At 43.8% G+C, this 23,621-nt stretch overlaps 1 protein-coding gene across 1 annotated transcript in view; it reads left to right on the top strand.

The window, feature by feature from the left end:
* Positions 1 to 23,621, top strand: part of tango6 (transport and golgi organization 6 homolog) — a 55,126-nt gene that overhangs the window by 18,534 nt on the left and 12,971 nt on the right. The window contains exons 12-15 of the mRNA XM_079502083.1: positions 8,385 to 8,528; positions 8,961 to 9,659; positions 14,662 to 14,719; positions 16,234 to 16,392. Of these exons, the coding sequence (XP_079358209.1) occupies positions 8,385 to 8,528; positions 8,961 to 9,659; positions 14,662 to 14,719; positions 16,234 to 16,392 (1,060 nt within the window). The remainder of the gene's footprint in view (positions 1 to 8,384; positions 8,529 to 8,960; positions 9,660 to 14,661; positions 14,720 to 16,233; positions 16,393 to 23,621) is intronic.

Genomic DNA, 23,621 nt, shown 5'->3' with positions numbered 1-23,621 from the left:
TTTGTAAGGATCCTGGCAGGCTGTGTTCTGTATTAACTGGTTAGTGTTTGTAAGGATCCTGGCGGCTGTGTTCTGTATTAACTGGTTAGTGTTTGTAAGGATCCTGGCGGCTGTGTTCTGTATTAACTGGTTAGTGTTTGTAAGGATCCTGGCGGCTGTGTTCTGTATTAACTGGTTAGTGTTTGTAAGGATCCTGGCGGCTGTGTTCTGTATTAACTGGTTAGTGTTTGTAAGGATCCTGGCGGCTGTGTTCTGTATTAACTGGTTAGTGTTTGTAAGGATCCTGGCGGCTGTGTTCTGTATTAACTGTAATTGGTGAATAGATGACGCGGTGAGGGAAGTATAGAGTCCATTACAGTAGTCGAGTCGGGAAGATATGAAAGCATGAATAATTTTTTCTAGGTCTTGAGTGGAGAGGAGTGGTTTTAATTTGGAGATATTGCGTAGGTGGTAAAAACAAGACCGGGTGACCTTCTTTACATGAAACTCAAAGTTCATACCATACGGCTATCAAAGAAGACACCCAGGTTTCTAGCAGAATCTTTGATATTAGGAGCCAAAGGGCCCAGGGCTAGACGAATGGAATTAGCAATACTATCAGGGCCAATGATGAGAATCTCTGTTTTACTGGGGTTAAGCTGCAGAAAGTTTTGAGCCATCCAGTTGTTAATAGATGTTAAACAGTCGCGTAATACAGTGAGTTTATTGATATCTGTGTGTTTAAAGGAAAAATATAACTGAGTGTCATCGGCGTAACAGTGGTAGGAGACACCATCAAACATATTTATAAGAGCACCGAGGGGTAGCATGTACAGGGAAAATAGGACTGGACCTAAGATGGACCCCTGGGGGACCCCACATGTCAAAGGAGCAGAGCTGGAGACAAAGCTGTCGACAGCTACAGCAACGCTTCTCCCCGACAAATAGGAGGAGAACCACTTCAGGGCCAGTCCACCTAGCCCCACCCACTGTTGGAGCCTGTTGAGGAGTATAGCATGATCGATAGTGTTGAACGCTGCACTTAGATCGAGCAGTAGCAGCACTGAACATTCTCCTCAGCTTTCATCAAGATATCACTTGAGACTCTAAGGAGTGCAGTTTCTGTACTATGTTTTTGGCGGAAGCCAGACAGAAATTTGTCAAATATATTATTTTGGTTGAGAAAGTGCTATTGGTTACAGACAACCTTTTCTAACACCTTGGAGATGAACGGGAGTTTCGAGATTGGTCGGTAATTACTGTGGACTAGTGGGTCAAGGCTGGGTTTTTTTAAAAGCGGTTGAATAGTTGCATGTTTGAAGTAATCAGGAACGCAGCCAGAGGAAATAGAACTGTTAATGATGGACAAAATGAAGGGGCTTAGACTGTTAAAAACTGTTTTTAAGAGTGAAGTGGGGATAATGTCAACTCGGCTAGAGGATGAATGCACGTGAGAAACAATTGGTATGAGCTCTTCTAGGGAGATTGTACTTAGTTGAGACAGTGTGGGGACAGGGGGGGAGATTAGTGGAGGCTGAACAGCTATGGAGGAAGATGTTATGTTGGACCGAATGTTATTTACTTTATCGAGAAAAAATTATAAAAATAGCTCACAGTCGTCGTCAGAGTAAATGGGAATAGGAGAGGCAGCTGGATTAACCAGGGTGTTAATTACAGAGAAAATAACTTTTGGCTTATTTTTGTTTTTATCAATCAGGTTGGCGAAATATGCATTTCTTGCATCTTCAACTTTTTTGTTGAAAGAGGAGAGGAGTATCTTCATATGATTGAAGTGCACTGATAATTTGGACTTTTTCCAGCTGCGCTCAACTTTTCTGCACTCCCTCTTCAGGGAGCGGATGTCATCATTGATCCAGGGGGATGAAATAGCAGTTATCTTTTTCATTTTGAGGGGGGCAACTGAATCAAGGGCGGACAGACAGAGGTGGTTAAAATAGCTGACCAAGGAGTTGGTATCAGTTGGAATAAGAGTGGGCCCATCCTTACTGAGTTCTGCAAAGACAGAAGAAAATCTATCTGCAGAGCTGCTATTTAGTGATCGGGAACGGATTGGCCGTGTAGTGGGTAGGGTATCGGGGATAAAGCCTAAGTTAAAAGTGATGTATTTATGGTCAGAAGCAAAAAACTCATCTATACATAACGCATTGATGTTCAGACCCAGTGTGAAAACCAGATCTAAATGTGTGAGTAGTACAAGCACAATCTTAAGCCTAATTTATACCTTGATACACAATTGTGTCGTGACACAGTGGTGTGCCGAAGTATAACTTGGGCTTTCACAGGTAAGACGGTATGTTGAAGGTGCTCAACATTTCAGATAAGATACGCTAGTAACGCTGAGCTATACATGAAGGAGGTCAACGTTACTCAAATATGACACTTAACCACAACGCAGGAGTCGTTGTTAATGGACAGATTGTAAGTGTTGTTCATTCCTATGCTAAACGACTCAAAATACTGCACTGTGGTCGTGATGTTTGTATTTGGCTTCGCTCCGACATCATAGAAGTATCCATTAAATGCTTGAGTTCAACACACCACATTCATGCCTTTAGCACAAACATGCACATGTAACCACTAAGGCCTGTAGCCACAAAGCACATCAGTGTACAGCAGAAATGTACTGATCAGAGCCTGACTTAATCTCAAATGCCGTGATTCACTCCGAGGTGCTCTAAGTGGGGGTCGTTTAGACTAGTCATTGGTTAGACATGGGTTAAGGTTAGGTTTAGGTGTGCTGCCCCGTGGGAGGTTAGGTTTAGGGTGAGGGTTTGAGATAGGTTGTAGTTGTAGGACTAATGACTGGTCTAACCAATGACTAGTCTAAACCAAAAACTGTCTAAACTAAGTACTAAGTGTGCACTTGGCATGACCAAACACCAGCATATACACTACAGGGTGACACAAGTGAAGTATGACAGTTTGCCATACAGTCAAAGTTAAAGTTCCAGTGAACTTACTTTTCTTTAGAAAGGTATCACTAAGGGTACCGATCATGCTTAATCGGTAGCGATCATAGAAAGGTCTTTCTAAGCATTCTAAAACTGGGGGCTTGGCCCAAGTTTATTTTAATCTCCATGTTTTCAAAGCAAAAATAATTTGTGAACCAGTCAAAGAGACATGTTGATTCATGTTGTGCACCAAACAGCAATGACGACGTGGGTGTTCTAGGAACAAACGTTGAGCAACGGTTTCACCAATTTGGAAACCCATTTGGTAAAATTACTTTATTGTGTAACAGGAACTCAGATTGGCTCCTCCGCTTTCTTAGTCCACTTCATCCTGGGTGATTCTGTGTTTATTCCTACTAACAACAACACTACATGTTTTAGGGCTTACTGCTGACGGATTCTGTTGTTGAATCTGTCTTGAGAGATTAGGGTTTCACAAAGGGTGAAAAGAAGAAGACATGATGTTTGGATAGAGCTGAGAGTGTGAAACATGGGAGCATAATATTCAGAAGGTGGGGAGTATGTGGGCTAAGACCTTAGAGTATATATGAATAGAGACGTCACCCGAGTTCTCCTCCCATCCACTTGCATTAAGTTGCTCAAAAGCGCATGAGGCGATTTCACTCCTCCTTCCTTGTAGGAACAGAGTGCATTCTGGGATTGATTGGGCCAAACACATGAACGCGCTGCCATTGCACTGAAACCGCGTTCACGTGTCATCATGAACGTGCGCAATGATAGTCAACGGACCAGCGCGTTCATGTGTTTGGCCCACGCTGCAATACCAAATTCGGCCACTATGTCCATTGCGCCTCAGGGTTTCCTCCGGGTGCCGTCTCTATTCATATATACTCTAAGGCTAAGACGGACGCAGAGCTCCCATTCTACATCTACAGAGGTGTGTTGACTGTGGAGAAGTAGAGAGGGGTCGACATGTTTTCCAAACATTTTGACTGTTGACTACTTGAACCCTAGTATCCCTAATTATTCTGGGGAGTAACATTAATTCTCTGAAAATAGCATATCCGACTGAGTTGTGAGCTTGTGAGAAAAAGCAGAGAAGTTTAAGTGGTTCAATGTTGGTAACTTTCACTTCAACGGCACTATAAATTACATTAGTTGGTCGGAGTCAGTACTTACTCCTGTAGGGCAACATGCATTCCACCTCGTTTATGGCTCTCTGTACTAAAGTTTGTTTTTCTTCAGGAGACCATATTTGCAGGGTGAACGGCACTTTGTTTGGCAGAATATACTGTATTTGTTAATATATTTGTTTCTTAACCTGCGCTTTCTGCATTTGAACTCAGGCCTCTGCCTACTATTGTTCCGAGGCAGCACATTTTTAAAACCTGCCTGTGTTCCTCTGGATGTTCTAAGCAGGCCATGTTGAGTCATGCTTCCACACAGAAATAGCCCATTTCATCTTCCTCTGGGGGTTACACCGATGAGAGTGAAAGAACATATAGCACAGAGATTTGTAAGCTAGCCACTGCCGACTTGTAGAGCTGCTATTGGCTGCCCGGCTGGCTGTCGGCCAAATCTGTCCACTGAACTTGTAGACCTGCTATTTTCTTAAAGATTTTGAAAGTGGTTATTTCTGTCTTTTGGTTTTATAAATATTGAACCATTTTGACCTGAGATCAGATTATAAAAATGTCTTCTACATCCTGACAGTTTTCTGAAAAAGCTGTGTTTCTATGTCAGTCGCTATGAGCTTGTAGATCTGCTATTTTTCAATAGCTAAAGCAGGGATGGGCAACTTTGACAATGGAGAGGGCCACTGTATTTCCACACTCACTCCACAGGGCCACATTGTATATTACTGTCGTTGCGAAAATAGCCGATCTACAAGCTTGTAGATCGACTGTTTTTGCTATATTTGGATTGGAATTCTGAAATGTAACCTTTTTATTTAATTTCAAATGGATTTAGTTATAGTTATGTTAACTTTACGAACTAAATCCAAACACACAAAAAGACAATAACATTTTAATACTAGTCATTAAGATACTAAGCTACTAATTTAGTAATTAAAGCGGGTCATGTTTGCATGATTGAAATTGTAACAGCTGAAATCAATAATATAGCAGTATTCCAATATTAACTTGAGGGCCACATTAAGTGAAGGTGAGGGCCGCATGTGGCCCACGGCCCACCAGTTGCCCACCCCTGAGCTAAAGCATAACATAATGCTAACACCAAAAGGGGTTCCCGCCCAAAATGGGTTAACAAGTGACGCGTTAACTACATGTTCCAGTTAACGAAAAGTAATGATTTTGGACATACAAGGTTTCTGAAACAGTGGCAATATGGTCCTTTTTGCCTGAGAAAAGACATTCCCCTCACGGACGAGGAAGCGTCTGATAAACTTTGCTGAGCTCAGCATAATATAAGTTATTATTTTTAGCCATCTTATCTGTGGGTGTCCCTAATAGGTTTGTAGAAGGTTTTGGCTGTGAGCCCGGCCAAAAAGTGTTTAATATGGAGCTTGTGTACTGTATTGTATAGCAGTGATTTCCAAACCTTTTAGTCCGTGACCCAATAGAGAACATTACACATTTCCCCGGGACCCAAAGTAGTGAAAACCGCAGATCTGGTATCTGGTAGCATCTGGTAACCAAGCATTGATTACTCCATTCCTTTCGGGAATGGAGAAACTTATATCACTGTTATAGTAAAGGGCGTATCTCTGTGATATATGACATGCTGGTTTCCAATTCATCTGAAAGCTCTAATGATAGATTAAGGGCTTGGAAGGAAGATGTACAAGAGGATATATCCTTGGTTGACTGGGGTGCCATATGTGCAAAAGTACACAGACAAACTGCAAATACTAGATTAAGATCGCTACAATATAACTGGTTGATGCGCACTTATATAACACCAGCTAAATTACACCAGTTCAATGACAATATTCCAGACACTTGTGTAAAATGTGAGCAGTCAAAGGGCACACTTTTCCACTGTATGTGGGAATGCAGAGAGATTGTGGCATTTTGGAGCGAGATCTTACAAATACTTAATAGAATGCTAGATGTAAGGATACCATTGGATCCAAAACTCTGCATATTGGGATTGTACCCGGTAACCCTGGTCATACCAAGGAATAAACAAATTCTCATAGATATGTCACTACTCCAAGCAAAGCGCACAATTGCTCTAACATGGAAACACACTCTGAGACCACGAGCGAGCCAATGGCTCAGGGAAATGAGCAGCTGTTGTGCTATGGAAAGGATAACTTATATTTTGAAGAAAAAAAGTGTAATGTATGATGAAGTCTGGGGACCCTTCACCCAACTCTTAACGAATGTTGATGTGTTGAATATGCTTCGTAATGATAATGCCTCATAATACTGTAGTAATCTTATACTATACTCTCATTTATCTGTTTATATACTGACTTCTGCTAAATGTTTTGCTTTTGTTGTTGTCATTTTGTTTTGTTCTGTCCTTTGTTTTTGTCTCTTGGTCTGCTGTATTGACCCTCTCCGCTCCTATATTTCAGCATCACCATGTTGTGAAAAAAACAATAAACATATTGTTTTAAAAAAAAAAAAAAAAACCCCGCAGATCTACAAGCTCACAATGTGTCGCTTTGCACCGCATTGTGAGCTTGTAGATCTGCTATTTTCACTACGTCTTAATTATTATTATTTCTTTAATTTATGTCTCTTAGATTTGTTTGTTTATTTGCTTATTTTATTTTTAAATGTGGGGAGGGGAAAATCCTTTGAAAAAATTGTCAATTATTCGAAAGAGGAGACTGACGCCTCCTCTCCGATGAGGAATGAGATGCTGCATCTCAAGGGGCTTACAGTAGATACGGTCGTCTTGGAAGCTACTTAGTCCATTATCTTTATACATTATTCCCTCAAATTGAGGCATACCATTGATTAGCTATTTCTGTCTCAGTGACATGCACCGAAAATAGCTGATCTAACACAACTGCGATGCGTTGTGCGAGTTTATAGATCATCTGCTATTTTGGCATTCTTATCCTCATTATGTATAAATCAGGCGTAGTGAAATAAAAAATACGTTTTTCACACTTTTAGACCACATCTGTGGTCATCATATGGGCATACCTAACAATGGATGCCAAAAAAATGGGCAAATTCTCATTTCTGTGTGATTTTATATCAAAAGTCCATAAAAATCATTTTTTAATTACTTCCTGAAAACGTGCTGCGTGATGACGTGTAGAGATACACATCGATAAAAGCCAATAAAAATGAAGCTCACCCGTTTAATTCCCCATATCTGCGCATCCGTCCAACACTGTCCAACACAGCTGCTACTGATTGCAGAAATCCTCCGTTTTTATTCCCATTCAAGATGACATCCAGACAGTGTATTACTCCGTTTCAACTTAATCATCACGCTAAAATATGTATCTGAAAACATTATAGGGTAGAAATAAGCCACATAACAGTAAACTGGTACAGCTGGCCGACTATCTGACTTTCACACCATGTCCTGCGTATAGCATAGCTACCGTCCCTAGCTACCGTCGCATCGCCTGAAGGGATGCGACGCTCAGATTGGTTCAGAAACTTCAGAGCAGTGTTTCAAGTTGAAACCGTCTGAAACTTCAAAATAAAATGCCCACTATTTCCGTTTCCCTACACCTTTAACACCTTGCTTGCCCGGACCTATTTAATCCATTACTAAAATGTGCCCATCATTTATAGCGCCCGGACCACTTTTACCGGCACACCGGAAGTTGTTGTGAATGTCTGTGTAGCAGCTAACAATAGCTAACCTGACTCCGCCAGATGGGGCAGCAGAGAGTACACTGGGTTCCCAGCTAGAGGCGGGATCAAGGCATACACAGTGCTGCCTTGATCCCGCCTCTAGCTGCCGCTGATTGGCCAGGCCGTTTTGTGGCCGGGCATCAAGTCTGCCTGAGAGTTCCCAGATGGGAGCAGGAGGGGGGAACCCAGTGTACTCTCTGCTGCCCCATCTGGCGGAGTCAGGTTAAACAATAGCCACACCACTCTAGAGTCGATCGACAACAACGGGAGGTAAGAATAAATCTATCGCGACTGGACCGCGGAGCACCGTCTAACACAGGATCTTTTTTCATAATTAGACGAGATGATTTAGATCGCGAGTTATGAACGTTTTAAGATTTTCGTTTTCGTCAGCTAAACAGGCAGGGAACATTTTCGATGACGTGTCACTCTCGTCATCTCGTCATCGAGGATTGGGCAACAAGCGCTCCTAGGCTGTGGAGCGATGCGATCGGTTTTGATATCATTAATCGCCGTCCTATTTATCAATCTCCGCCTTGGGCACTTGACCATGAACTTGAACTTCACGGAGATCTCCGCCCTGGGCCTCCATGGTGTTAATCACACACAGATAAAAACCCTGTGATAATATAACCCTATCTTCCACGTTAAAAGTGTCCCATCCTCTTGTCCCAAGGTGGTGGACTTCATGGTCTCCCTGCTCCAGAGGGCCTGTGCTGGTCTGGAGCGATCCCCCGCTGCTGCCACGGAGAGCCCGGTAGAGAGCCAGACTCTGAGCATGGGCATGGGGCTGGTGGCCACCATGCTCTCTGCTCCTCAGGTACGGAAGGAGACAGCGGTGGGAAACGGTACTCAAAGTACTAGTACTAGTACAGTACAAATACCTCGAAATTGTACATTACTTGACCCATTTTGACCTGAGATCAGATTCTAAAAACGTCTTCCACATCCTGACAGTTTTCTGAAAAAGCTATGTTTCTATGTCAGTCGTTCTTCGATTTTTCAAAAATAGCAGACCTACAAGCTCGTAGCGCGCCACTCGGTGGCGCGCTATGAGCTTGTAGATCTGCTATTTTTCAATAGCTAAAGCATAACATGCTAACACCAAAAGGGGTTTCCGCCCAAAATGCGTTAAGTAAATATACTTTGTCACTTTCCACCACTGGTCAAGTAGATTCAAAATGTTTACACACGTCTCCCGGTGCTGATGTGGTGTGCATTTCCATTTCCCTTTTTGGTTTTAATCTTAAAGGTCGGCGCGGAGGACTATGCGTGTATGAAGAGGCTCCTCCCACCGCTGGAGGACCTGTCCCAGAAACACCCCGACGTGGTCATCCAGGAGCTGGCGTCTGGCCTACGGGCCGTCATCGCCACGCACGGCGCCTGCAAGTTGGAGGACTTCCCACAAGCCGCGCGGTCCTCCCCAGACACCGCAACGATGCGAAACGACAGCAGGGTGCCTTCCGAGACCGAGCTAAAGACGCAGCCTCCTCGAGCAAGAGATTCCCAGCTGTCACAAAGCAGCTCCCGTTCAGCCACCGTGCAGTCTAGACCTAGTCCGCACGTGACTCGCGACAATGGAGCGCCCGCACAGCCTACACACACCTCAAAACCCGTCCGAACTCAAGCCGGTTCCGTGGCCGGTGAAACCCAGGCCCGAGACGGTACTACTCCGCCCCGGACAGATCCACTCGATCCTGGGCAGAGCAGACACACCGATACCCGTGGAGGGCGCCTTGCACCAGAAAGAGGCCGGACGGGAGGAGGAGGCGAGAGGAACCCGGGCGCAACGACGAGTGACCCCGCTGCTTCCACCGGGCCCTTTTGGGATCTGTTGCTGGAGGCGTGTGACCCCGACGTGCCCACCAGAGCAGTGGCCCTCAGGACACTGACACGGATGGTGCAAGAGGGGGACCCGGCGGCTGTCCAGGCCCAGGAGAAAGTCCTCGTGGTGGGTTGTTGAGGGGCGTTCTTGTCCTTACTATTGTTAACCCATTTTGACCTGAGATCAGATTCTAAAAATGTCTTCTACATCCTGACAGTTTTCTGAAAAAGCTATGTTTCTGTTAGTCGTTCTTCGATTTTTCTAAAATAGCAGACCTACAAGCTCGTAGCGCGCCACTCGGTGGCGCGCTATGAGCTTGTAGATCTGCTATTTTTCAATAGCTAAAGCATAACATAATGCTAACACCAAAAGGGGTTCCCGCACCCAAAATGGGTTAAGGACATTGTTAATAATTTTTATATTTTATGACAATTCGAAAGTAAAATGAAAACTAACCAAGATGGTCCGATATCAGTGCTAGACTGTCCTACAGAGGTTGTGTACAGTCCTTCCTTATAGCTTTAGAGTTATTTGGAAACTGAATTCATTCCTATGGAACGATGGCTGTATTTAGTTAAAATAGAATTTAGTTTATAAAATATTTTCCTTCATTTTCCGTCTTATGAAACGCATCAATGAAAACATGCTTAAAACAAAAAGTGTGTGTGTGTGTGTGTGTGTGTGTGTGTGTGTGTGTGTGTGTGTGTGTGTGTGTGTGTGTGTGTGTGTGTGTGTGTGTGTGTGTGTGTGTGTGTGTGTGTGTGTGTGTGTGTGTGTGTGTGTGTGTGTGTGTGTGTGTGTGTGTGTGTGTGTTGCAATATCAGTATTTAATGTAATATCAGTATTTAATGTAATATAATGCATGTAAACAATATCAGCGTTGATGCGATCTAAGGGCTCGCCATCTAGTAGCCTTCACAGCCTGCGGAGCGTAAAGAAAGCGTTTAGTTTAGCGTTGGACTGAACCTCTGTAGCGCTTTAATGTTATTGATCCGGGCGATGGTGCAATGAATCATAGACATAGAGTGAATAAGAAGCTATGCTTCGTTCGACCACTTTAACAAAAACTATTGCTGGCACCACTTCGGAAAATTGCAGATTAATATCTCATATCCAGGAATTCACATTATAAACACTTCAACTGTGCTGAATTGTGCTAAGCTGTACTCCTGGGCGCTATACTCTCCCTCTGCCAACCTGGGGAGAGCCCCGAACTGAGCTCATGCTTCCTTCAATGCATGAGGAGTGAGCTTCTGACATCACCTGACAGGGGGGAGGTTTCCCTGTAGGATGTAGCGCGTGGAAGGAACACGTTATTCCAACCAGTTCCTGTACCCTCCCATCAGACACCCCGGCTAACCAGGGGGAGGCGGTATTACTGCACGTTTTTTTGTGAGGGTACCTACCCTAGAGGACACAGGAGGGAGAACATGCAAACTCCACACAGAAATACCCTTTTGCCAACCCCATCTAGGCCCCACAGAGCCCCCGGTGGGAATCGAACTCGGGACCTTCTAGCTGTGACGCGACATCGCTATACCGTGCCCCATACAATTCCACACACTGCGTTTTGACTCAGTCTTGTTGAAAATAACCTCAATCTATAGGTTAGCCTTGATGGATGCTACCTGTCCTCGCTGCCTTGCACAAATCCCTTTATAGTAACAACAGGGCAGTGGAGCTGTGGGTCAAGTGTGTGTATAAAAACAATAGAGGTTATACCTAGTTCTTTGTCTTTACCTCCGAGAGAGAGAGACACAGAGAGAAATGCATTCAGGTAGTTTTTTTTTCTCTCCATTGTCTCCGTCTCCTGGGACTCTGCATGTGTGTGTTTGCGTGACTAGAGTATGATTAATTAATGAGCATGTTGAACCTGTGCCCCCAGGGGGGGAGGAGGAGGGGACAGTCTTGTTAAGGTGGCATGATGTGGGCAGTGAGGGAGGGATTAAGATATAAACTCATTTAGTATTCACTGTAATGAGGGTACCTTTAGAGCACTGGTTCCCAAACACTGCATGGGTCGGGTCTCAGGACCCATTTGTGGGTCATGTACACATTTTTATGGGACCATTGATTTTTGTTATTTTTTGTTTCCAATATTTAATTATTATTTGAAAGCATTTTCAAAAAAACATTCCCCCAAAAAGCAAAAACGTTCATGAATTAATAACAAAATTCAATGATTATTTTCCCCAGTAATTTCAAGAAGAAATCAAAGAAGAGAGTAAGAAATTCCACAAATTAGAAAATGATGGTTTGAAAATAGCAGATCTATCTATCTACAAGAAATTAGACGTTTGCCTGGGACCCAAACTAGTGAAATCAACAGATCTACAAGCTCGCAACACGCCGCTTTGCGCCGCGTTGTGAGCTTGTAGATCTGCTGTAGTAGTCACTAGTTTGGGCCCACGGGCAAACGTCTAATCTCTCCTCCGGTTCTTGAGCCAGAGGCGTATCTACAATAAGGCGAGGGCAGGCGTCCGCCTGTCCAAATCCATTTTCTGCCTGGCCAAAATTCATACAATGAGGAAAAAAAAGAGAGGGCAAAAACAAGACCTGAGAACTATTAGTGGACGGCTGATTGGCCGTTGCGGTAGAGTGCGACCCTCAATCACCCATTGGAATGTAAATGCATGCCTTTCAGCCTTTGTATCCTACTCGTCTGGCAGGTATATCTCTTTGAAAACCTTTAGTGCTACGATTGTGCGCGGGGAGACGACAATTAACACATCTTGCCTGCCCAAAATGTAATTCCTGGAAACGCCACTGTCTTGAGCTAAAAGGTTTGGGAACCTGTCTTAGATATAACCCCACAAGCCTTCCCGTCACAACTCCAGATCCCTTACTGATCCCTCCCTTTTCCCGACCATCCTTTGTTTTATGGGTGGTAATCCATCCTTTCATATGTCTCCCTACATGCCCTTTCTATCTCACTCTTCCCCAGCATGATCCCCATGTCTCCTCCACCTACAAGTAACTTCCCCCATTCATATGAATGTGCCGTCTTGTGCCAACATGAATCTCTGTGCTTCTTCCCATCCTTCCTTACTTCTACCGTCCTGTTTGAAGCACCCTTTCCACCCATGTAGAACCCATGTCAGCAGTGTTGATTTTGACAGCAAATGTTTTATTTGGTTTCAGTCATATTCTTTTGAATAAAGTGTCATTTAGTTTTAGTCGTATCATACTTTCGACTAAATCCACAGTTGATTTTGTCGACTAAAATGTATTTTGGCGGGCCATGATGGCCCCGCAGCGTGCCGCGCTGTGAGCTTGTAGATCTGCTATTTTCAGAGCGCAACCAAAGATTAAATTACTTTTCTATTTAGTTCTATTTGACTACTTTACTAGTCCATTTTTGTACATTTGTTGACAAATGTCAATTTTAGTCTTAGTCATCATAGCTTAGTTTATATTTTGTTTTTATTTTGTGCGAGTGCGACAAACATTTTTCGTCAGTTTCAGTCGATGAAATCCAACACTAATGGTGGTTGAACACGTTTTTCGGAAAACCGATGGAGAAACGCCGCTTAAATGTCCGGCGGGCCATCTCCTTATCCATGCTGTTCCCGGAGGCTCCTCATCTCCTCGTTCGCCTCCCTCGAGGGGGAAGCTAGCTGCTCAGCATGCGTCCTATATTATGCATCATCTTATTATTACCTCTGTCGCTTGGCCTCTTTGGCACAGCTCTTTCATCCAAGCCACTATTTCATATCCATGCTTATCTGTGTCACCCCCTCCCACCCATCTCATTTAATCCTCTGCCTCACCCTGCCTCTTCTCTTTAACCCATTCAGGCCTGACCTCAAAATACAAAAAAAATCTTCTAAATCCTCCAGTTTTCTGAAATAAATATTTTCACGATTTTTCAAAAATAGCAGACCTACAAGCTCGTAGCGCGCCACTCGGTGGCGCGCTATGAGCTTGTAGATCTGCTATTTTTTAATAGCTAAATTATAACATAATGTTTAAAACACCAAAAGGGGTTCCCGCCCAGAATGGGTTAACCCTGCATGTCCACCCTACCTACCTGGGGGGGTAGAGTGGTTTATTCCCTTTGATATTGGTATTACATGTGATTCGGTGCAATCAAAAAGCTGTGCCGTTCTCCGTTGCCGGATTGAGCACAGACTAAGCAGCATTCATTTATTTGCTCTGTGTTTCTAAGCTATATACTCTAATAAGCATTATAGAGGCGTTTCAACAACTGCCGGAAAATGGACTTGTACCCTCTCATGTATCTTTATAATATACCACCATAGCCGTGGGACTGCCACTGTTCCAATGCTGCACAATGCTCACTTTTTTTTAGATTTTATCTGATGTATTCCCATTCTACTCACTGCATCTGTTGCTGTAATACTCCCACTCAACAGCACCTTCCACCTGCTATTTTGGTGTTTGGTGCCTTTTGGTGTGCCTTAATGTTAGCATTATGTTATGCTTTAGCTATTGAAAAATAGCAGATCTACAAGCTCATAGCGCGCCACCGAGTGGCGCGCTACGAGCTTGTAGGTCTGCTATTTTTGAACGACTGACATAAAAAACATAGCTTTTTCAGAAAACTGTCAGGATGTAGAAGACATTTGTAGAATCTGATCTCAGGTCAAAATGGGTTAATTCATTCTGCCCCAGCTATGGTTATGCTCCATTATGTTGTGTTCATTTTCATATGCAGTAGTAAATTCCTAATGCAATAGAAGCAACAGGCTTACGTATCCCCAACCCATTTAGCCCAGGAACCCCTTTTCGTTGTCATACCTTTCAAACCCCAGGGAACCCCTTTTTCTAACATTAGTAGCTGTTGCCATAGTGTATATAGCAACAAAGATTTTTTTTGTGATCAGAGATCAGATTCTAAAAATGTGGAGTAGATTTTTCAAAAATAGCAGACCTACAAGCTCGTAGCGCGCCACTCGGTGGCGCGCTATGAGCTTGTAGATCTGCTATTTTTCAATAGCTAAAGCATAACATAATGCTAACACCAAAAGGGGTTCCCACTTCCCGCCCAAAATGGGTTCATTCAAAATCTTTAGTTTTTCCAGAAAACTTAGGTGAGGATTTATGAGGCGGCCTCAGGTCTAAGGGATGATTCTGTGATTCATGTGGTGATTTCTGTCTCCTCCAGCTCTTCTTGGAAAACCTGGAGCATGAAGACTCGTTTGTGTACCTGTCAGCCATTCAAGGTATTGGTCTAATTACAAGATAGAAGATACCCTGATTAATCTTTGTCAGTTAATTTAGATACTAATAACTTAACTAAAATTGAATGGTCATTAGAGATAGATTTTCGTATTTTTCATACTGTATAATATTTCTTCAACGCAAAGGTGCGTTCAGACCTGAAGATATATTTGTTTCCAGTCGCTTCGATCGCATTACTTTGGTCACGCAGGTCAGCGTTGATAAAAAAAAGTTCCTTCGCTCGTGGCACGTGCCGATTGGCCGTACACACAGTAATTTAACATTTGGAGAGTAACCAAATGAACCCGCTCGTTCACCCAAGACGGCTCGGTTCGATATATTTAACATAATTCCTGCTACGATATCATAATAAACTAGAAAAAGTGCCCTTCTGGGCACAGGTCTCCACCAGGAGGATAGGACTGTGTGAGATGTTTGGCAAAATGTTTAGGAGTAATATAAATAAGTAATATGTTTGCCTTTGATGGCAATTGGATGATTTGAGGCGTTTTGTTCCAAAAATGTGTTTTGCAAAAATCAACCTGTTGGTGGCGCTATAACAGGCCAATGTGAAAAGGGTGGGATATATTCCTCAGCCTAGTAAGAAAATGTGTGAAAGATTTGACGTAAATTGCATGCTGCGTTCATGATTTGAGGCTTTTGTTCAAAACGGGGCAATCTTGCAAACTGTGAAAGCCAATTATAGGCAATTAGGATGGAATATGAAATATGGGACAGATCCGACTTGAGCACATGACCATAGAGATACTGTGTAACGATTTGTGAGATTTTTGGACAGAAGCTGGAGGAGTAATATCCAAAAATGTGTTTTACAAAATGCGGCCTCCTGGTGGCGCTGTAAAAGGCAGATGTGGAAAATGCAGGTCAAAGGTTTGTCCTTGGCCTCTAGGGAGTGTGCATGCAACGTTTCACGCAGATCGGTGCAGTTTTAGGTAAACAATGTGAAAAGCTGCCTCATGGTGGCGCTATAACAGGCCGTTCTGGGAAATGCGGGGCAGAGGTTCATCGTTGGCATCCAGGGAGTGTGTGTGCAAAGTTTGGCATCGACCGGGTTAACGGTGCCGGAGATTAGCTGGTAACAGACGGACGGAAGGAAGGACGCACACACGCACACACACACACGGACGGAGTGCAAAACATACTCTCTCACCATGCCTTCGGCCTGGTGGAGACAATGATGAGCAGCAAAACTAGTTCCTATGTCTTTGCAAAGGGCTTGTATATTATTTCTTTCCACCGTTGCTGAGTCAGTTCAATTGGAACTGGATGAATATAACCAAAAAGGCAAAACATTTCCGCGCGAAGGTTGCTTCAGTTGGATTTTTCCAGCCGGGGGCGAAGATACCAGGTGGCCGTTCACGCTACGCCAGTCCGACCTACTAATCTTTGCATTGACTTTGTATGTAATCGCGCCGCTCTAACTATTCAAGTCTGAATGCAACGCAACGCTTGAAGGCAGAGCAGAGAGAATACCAGGTCTGGTGTCGTCCTTCAGGTCTGGCTGTGCTGTCCGACTCCTTTCCCGAGAAGATCCTGCAGAAGCTTCTGGAGGACTTCCAGCGCGGCCCGTCCCTCCCTTCCTCCGACAAGGAGCGCTCTCTGGAGACACGGCTCAAAGTAGGAGAGGTCCTCATGAGGGCTAGCAGGGCCATGGGTGAGCATTTACGTACCCCACACACATGCACACACACACACACGCGCGTGCACACACACACAGTAGGAGAGGTCCTCATGAGGGCTAGCAGGGCCATGGGTTAGCATTCACGTACCCCACACACACACATACACACACACACACACACACACACACACAGTAGGAGAGGTGTTGCAATTTTCAAACGCTTCCGTCATGGAACAGTCTGGAGCAAGGGAAATGGAAATAAAGAAATAAAATGTAAAGATATTTTAAAATATATTTTCGTAAACTGAAATGGCAGCTTCCTTACTGGTATTTCGGGAGGTGTAGTTCCAGACTCTATATAGCATTCAGGAGGTGTAGTTCCAGACTCTATATAACATTCAGGAGGTGTAGTTCCAGACTATATAACATTCAGGAGGTGTAGTTCCAGACTATATAGCATTCAGGAGGTGTAGTTCCAGACTCTATATAGCATTCAGGAGGTGTAGTTCCAGACTACTATATAGCATTCAGGAGGTGTAGTTCCAGACTCTATATAGCATTCAGGAGGTGTAGTTCCAGACTCTATATAGCATTCAGGAGGTGTAGTTCCAGACTCTATATAGCATTCGGAGATTGTGGAATAGTTGTCTGGCTACGCAAGACTACAATGACACACACGCACACACACTTTGTGTTATTGTGTTTTTAGCGACTTAATCACACATTAGCCTTTACACTGTATACTTCCCTGACCGGAGTCCCACAGGGCTCTCTAGTAGGCCCTTTTGTCCCTCCAGTCGACACTACATGTCTTTGCCGAAAATAGCCGCTCTACATACAGTACAGTACAGTAGACAACTCTCTTTTGTTATTGTGAGAACGTTTCAGGGACATTTACATGTATGTACAGTACATTTAAAACACATTCCCTGCCGTTGACGGAGATCTCCGTCAAGTCTAATCCAACGCTTGTGGTTGTAAAGTTGGCCGAGTGGCCAAGGCTCCAAAAAGTGACAGAATCCAGCAATACCATTTAGAGTGTTTTATTCTTCCCCGATGCAGCCGTATTTACAGTGGAAGGCCTAACAGACAAAAAAACACTGAAGACTAAACTCACAAAAAAGACAGATGGAATTTAGCTTGAAAGCAAATTAGGAAACAAGAACCCAGAACGTGAGAAACTGTATTAGGCTATAAACCCTTCCAAAAAGGGACCCCTGGCAGCTCTCCCTGGGTGTTACCTGCTTGTTGCCCAAGCCACTACTGAACCTCGGCATCCTGCAGCCTCCCTTTTATACTGGGTGAGACCATACCAAGAACACAGAATTAATTGGTAACCACTTAACTCAACTAAGGCAAACCATGGCCCATGAGTTGGTTTACACAATTATATATAGTTTTACTAAACTTATTCCAAATACACGAAGACATTTCAGGCGCCACATTAGTCACAAGAGGACATATAACACAAGAGCTCTTGACACATAAGACAGACACCCCTCCTGCTCTATAGCACTTGGTACCTTCCCCCACTCAATCAAGAGGATCACCAGTACTGCAGGAGAGCCAATCAACAGAAATGCTGTTAAAACCCATGCACCATGTGTCCTTTTATAATTCATGTTTGTACAAATAATAAAATAAGAACAACATGCAACACTAATGTCCAGTCACACAGTCCTCCAAGCCGGCTTGCTGTTAAATAGAAGCAGCTGTGTAGTAGTGTATGCTGGTTTGTTCCTCTTTAGTCTATAGGGCACGGGCTGCCCCGTGACAGTGGTCATGTGGTCTTTTCAGTGGTTCATGATAGATCGCGCTCTTCGCCAACGTATGAATGGTTCTATGTTGCTAAGCAACGGATACAACTGGAAATGAACTAGGAAGTGAAGATTTCGCCTACCGTTCGCATCCATGCCTCACAACATCACAATGCGTTACATTTTGACCTTGTAGATTGGCTATTTTAACTATGAGTTGTCCCTCGAGATGCGTTGCCCTCTGGTGTGCCTGGGTGGGCACAGACATTATGAAAACCACTGTCCGTTACCTTTCTGCATTGACCCATTTTGACCTGAGATCAGATTCTAAAAATGTCTTCTACATCCTGACAGTTTTCTGAAAAAGCTATGTTTCTATGTCAGTCGTCCTTCGATTTTTCAAAAATAGCAGACCTACAAGCTCGTAGCGCGCCACTCGGTGGCGCGCTATGAGCTTGTAGATCTGCTATTTTTCAATAGCTAAAGCATAACATAATGCTAACACCAAAAGGGGTTCCTGCCCAAAATGGGTTAAAAACCACTGAGTTATGCTGCGTTCACATGGAACCAGGCAAAGACGGTAGACGGCAAACAGCAAAACCTGCTGGACGGCACGGAACGGTAAAAAGTTTAAATTGTTTAACATTGATGCCGTCTGCCGGTTCTGGCTGCCGTCCTGCCGTCCTGTTCCGTTAACCGTCCTGCTCCCGTCCACTAAAATCACTTCCGGTGTGCCGTCTATACCGCTTGCCTGATCCCATGTGAATGCAGCATTAGAGAGAGTGCAGTTGCCCGGGCGGTTAGCTCAACCGTCTGGGCACCTAGGCTGCTGAGCCAGCCTGACGGCGGGCCGCGGGTTCGACTCCTGATCCCGACAGCCTTTGCCGCGTGTCTTTTCCCCCCCATCTCTCTCCCCATTTCCTGTCGGACTACTTTCATCCTATCAATAAAGGCAGAAAAAGCCCCAAAAAAAAAGAAAAAAGTGCAGTCATTTATATTTCTGCTTTGCTCCAGCTAATTTCGGATCGTCTGTGCCATGCGTTGACGCTCCAAAATATATAGCCGAACTCTGGGAGACGACGTGTGAAGAGGTTTGAAGCGTCCGATTGATGCTCACTGTGTGACTGCAGCCATTGTAAACAATGTGTTTAACCCATTTTGACCTGACGTCGGAAAAAAAAAAATGTAATAATATATATCCAAAGATTTGAGGCACATTTTCACGATTTTTCAAAAAAATAGCAGACCTACAAGTTCATAGCGCGCCACTCGGTGGCGCGCTATGAGCTTGTAGATCTGATATTTTTCAATAGCTAAATTATGACATAATGTTTAAAACACCAAATGGGGGTTCCCGCCCCAAAATGGGTTAATAAAAACACGCACGTCTTGCCGCTTGCGTTGTCTCAGGACCTTTATACTTTCTGATTGTTATTGGCTAAGTCATTACACCTGACCTCTTATTATCTCTGCTCGTATACAGTATATGAGCGTACCGCCCACTTCCTGATTCATCCTTGGTGGCAATTCAAACGTTGATCGCTGCAATAAACAACAGCGTGCGGATTCTATTATTATTTTTTATGCTGATATTCTGTTTGTCCTGCTGCACCTGATTTGCCAGAGCGGGGATATTATGCGTTGCTCTACATTTCTTATTTATCCCATTTAGACCTGAAAACGATTCTAAAAATGTCTTCTAAGACAGTTTTCTGAAAAACCTCATGTTTCTGTGTCAGTCGTTCTCAAACATTAACACAAAAATATATGTAATTGGCCACCAACCCCCCATCTGAAAAGATGTTGTTCCAGGGACCCCCCAGAAGCACAGATGTGATTTAAAAACGTTCGCTCTGAAATAATATATATTCAAAGATTTGCGGCACATTTTCACCATTTTTCAAAAATAGCAGACCTACAAGTTCATAGCGCGGCACTCGGTGCCGCGCTATGAACTTGTAGATCTGCTATTTTTCAATAGCTAAAGTATGACATAATGCTTAAAACACCAAAAGGGGTTCCCGCCCAAAATGGGTTATAGCCAGCGAAGAATCTCCTCTCTCACACACTGCACTTTAACTAATGTGATTTTAGGGGGCATCCAGCTGATTCAAATGGAGCCGTACACTCCAGAAGCCACAACTCCAGTTTAAAAGTCATACTTGTAATGCCGGGTGTGATACTCTAACCACCCAATGAAGCGGTTATGTTTTGACAGGAAGCTTTACTCCAGCAGAAAATGGAGATTGATTGGTTTAATGGTTAATAAACGTCGTTATTCCCTCACTGGTAGATTCGTTGGCAAGCTCTCCCAAAATTAAACATCTGTCAGGATAAAATACACAAAAATACATGCGGCGGTCATTGCAAATTAACTACTCTCTTTGTCAACACCATCAACACCTCACCACAGATATCCTAAACATCAACATAATCAACCATGATCATATTTTTTTATTTGCCGGGCCCCGGGACTCGAACCCGTGACTTGCTGTCAGGCATCAGAACCTTTGTGGTACGGTGCCTTAACCACTCAGCCATCGACACCCCCCTCCTAGGCCATGATCATTAATTAATATGACTGTCATAGTCCCTTCCCTGCCACCATCTAATTGGGCACATGATGAATTCGCTGTGCGGACAGAGCCCGCCAGCTGGCTACGTTTAATCGTTGATGGAGCATTTGTGTATGCAGAACAATGTGCGACTGTGGATGATAAAAAGACAGATGTGGACATTCCAATGTCCATTAGAATGTGAGCTGTACGGGCCGCCCGCTGGCCTAGCGGTCCAGGCAGCATACCACATAATGGGCGCATGCCTGACTGTACTGTACTGTACTGTACTGTACTGTACTGTACTGTACTGTACTGTACTGTACTGTACTGTACTGTACTGTACTGTACTGTACTGTACTGTACTGTACTGTACTGTACAGGCCCTCCTCCCTGGCCTGTGTGTGTCTGTGACTGTGTGTTAGGCTGTCCAACAGTGACTCTTGGTGGTGAACAAACGCTATAACGCTATTTTTGTGCTCGGACACATTTTCGTGCTCGGACACACACACACACACACACACACACACACACACACACACACACACACACACACACACACAGCTGTCTATAGGAGTGGTTGCACCACTCAAAAAGAATGTGAGCTGTATCAATATAAATACAAACAAACATGTAGATTTGCCCATTTAGGCCTGACCTCAAAATTAAAAATAAAAAATCTAAATCCACGATTTTTCAAAAATAGCAGACCTACAAGCTCATGAGCTTGTAGATCTGCTATTTTTGAATAGCTAAATTATAACATAATGTTTAAAACACCAAAAGGGGTTCCCGCTTCCCGCCCAAAAGGGGTTAAAGCAGCAGGATCCATTCTACGCACCAGATAGCTCCCATGAATTAACTGGACTTTTATCCGTGAACTTTGCGAGCAACACAGGCTCTTCTTCTTTATGGTTATTATCATACAGAAAAAGTACGTCCGCATCTGTAGCAGCCACAACCCACGCAGTCAACAAGAACGTAGACGGGGATATTTTTCGAATGAATGGACTTCCTCTGAATGGGGCTGTTTGTTAGTGGCACATCATGTAAAAAAAGTGAATACATGTGCCTGTTCATGTATATGTCCATTATCCCATTTTGGGCGGGAACCCCTTTTGGTGTTTTAACTAAGCATTATGTTATACTTTAGCTATTGAAAAATAGCAGATCTACAAGCTCATAGCGCGCCAGGTCTGCTATTTTTTGAAAAATCGTAAAAATTCGGCACAAATCTTTGAATATATATTCTTTCAGAGCGAACGTTTTTTTTATTTCGACGTCAGGCCTAAATGGGTTATATCATGGTTTACATGCATGTTTGTGTGTGTGTTAGTTAGCTCTGTGTTGGTGGCAATCGGTCGGTTACCCACCATGCCACAAAAGCGACAATGCGTGTGCTTGTTTTCCTGCTTTAGCGCTCCGTTTCGAAGAGACTCAGTGTATTGAAACCGATCCCTGATACATCTCCCTGTTTTGGCTTTTCTCTCCTCCCTCCACCCCGCTTGTACAATCTGCCAGATTGCCATCGTACCACTTCCCTCAGACAATCAAGGGGTTTATAACCCTGTTTGTTGAGACGTTGGAAAGGCCTTCAGCCAGCCAGCCAGTCAGCCAGAGAAGCAGAGCAGTGAGGCTGTGTTTGCCCCCACCACCCCGTCACTGGTCCCCTCTCCCTCCACCCCGCCAGGCCTCACCCCAAAAGTGGCCAAGTTGGTTTCTTTCCAGGCTGCCATTTGTTACTGGGAACGTACCCTTTTTAATTGACTTTGATGGTTCAATCAATGTTGAATTGAAGATTGGCCCGCCCAGTTGATTTTCTCCCAGTAGCTGATTCTACTTGTCGAGATGCACAGAAAACTACAGGGTCTGAGTAGGCATCGAATGTGACTAAATTTGACTGAGGGACTGCCATTGGATATTTTTATTTTTTTTGTTTTTTCATGTCATGAAAGCAGGGAATCATAGCATCAAATTGACATATTGGTTGTTCAGTTTCACCCACCAGTTTTGGAGATATGGCTTATAGAGTAATGTCTTGCAGAAAACAGTTGAGAAAAGAGGCTTGAAAGGATAACTTCTGTGGTCTCTAACATTACACCTAGCTACATGTTTAAGCATTTATTTCATATTTACATGTCGATTTCAGCTCTGATACTTATTTCAGACATGCTCTAGTATGTGAAGAGTCTGCCTGTGCTATTAACTCATTTTGGGAAAACAATAATTTGCGCGATGGCAGTCTCTCAGTCAAATCTGGTCACAAATGAGGATCAAATGCAATGTTGGCATTCATTGTTGTTGGCCAAATAAAATCCATATTTTGGGAGCATTGCTTTTTCTTTCAACAACATACAGCAAGATATCTAATGGTGAAACAAAGCACAATTAAAAAGGATGCACGTTAAAAACAGAAACTGTTGATATAACATTCAACTGAGAAATTGTATACAAAAATGCAACGCAACAGGAGCAAATATGTTTTAAGATGAGATTTAAATGATGCGATGATATCCGCTTGACGTGACGGATACTCTTGGGGAAGGGCATTCCAAATGTTTGGGTCATGAACAGAGAATAGGCTCTCCTTTAGAGCCCCGTCTGAGGTCCTATGGAGTGCATACGTATGCATTTGGGGGGGGGGGGGGGGGGGGGGGGGGGCAGCTGAAATGAATGTCTTTGCCTTTGTGCCTGTGTCTGACTGTGTGTTTGTTCGCTGCGTGCTTGTGTCAGCATCTTAGAGAACGCTGGCACCCAGAAAGCTTGGATCTAGGACACATTGAATTTAGTCCTGTATGTGTTTCTCCTCTGTGCGTGTCTGTGTGTGTGTCGTCTTTCTGTCTGCCCTATTTGTTGTGATTGTGTGGGCTGTGTTTTCGGGACCGGCCAAAATAACCAGCTGTATGTATTAAGGACCTTACAGTAGGCAGAGCCCATGGCCTCATGGGGC

Source organism: Electrona antarctica, assembly GCF_951216825.1.
Source record: "Electrona antarctica genome assembly, chromosome: 5".
Lineage (NCBI taxonomy): Eukaryota > Metazoa > Chordata > Actinopteri > Myctophiformes > Myctophidae > Electrona > Electrona antarctica.
The sequence above is the reverse complement of the archived record's forward strand: the minus strand, read 5'-3'. Positions and strand labels throughout refer to the sequence as shown.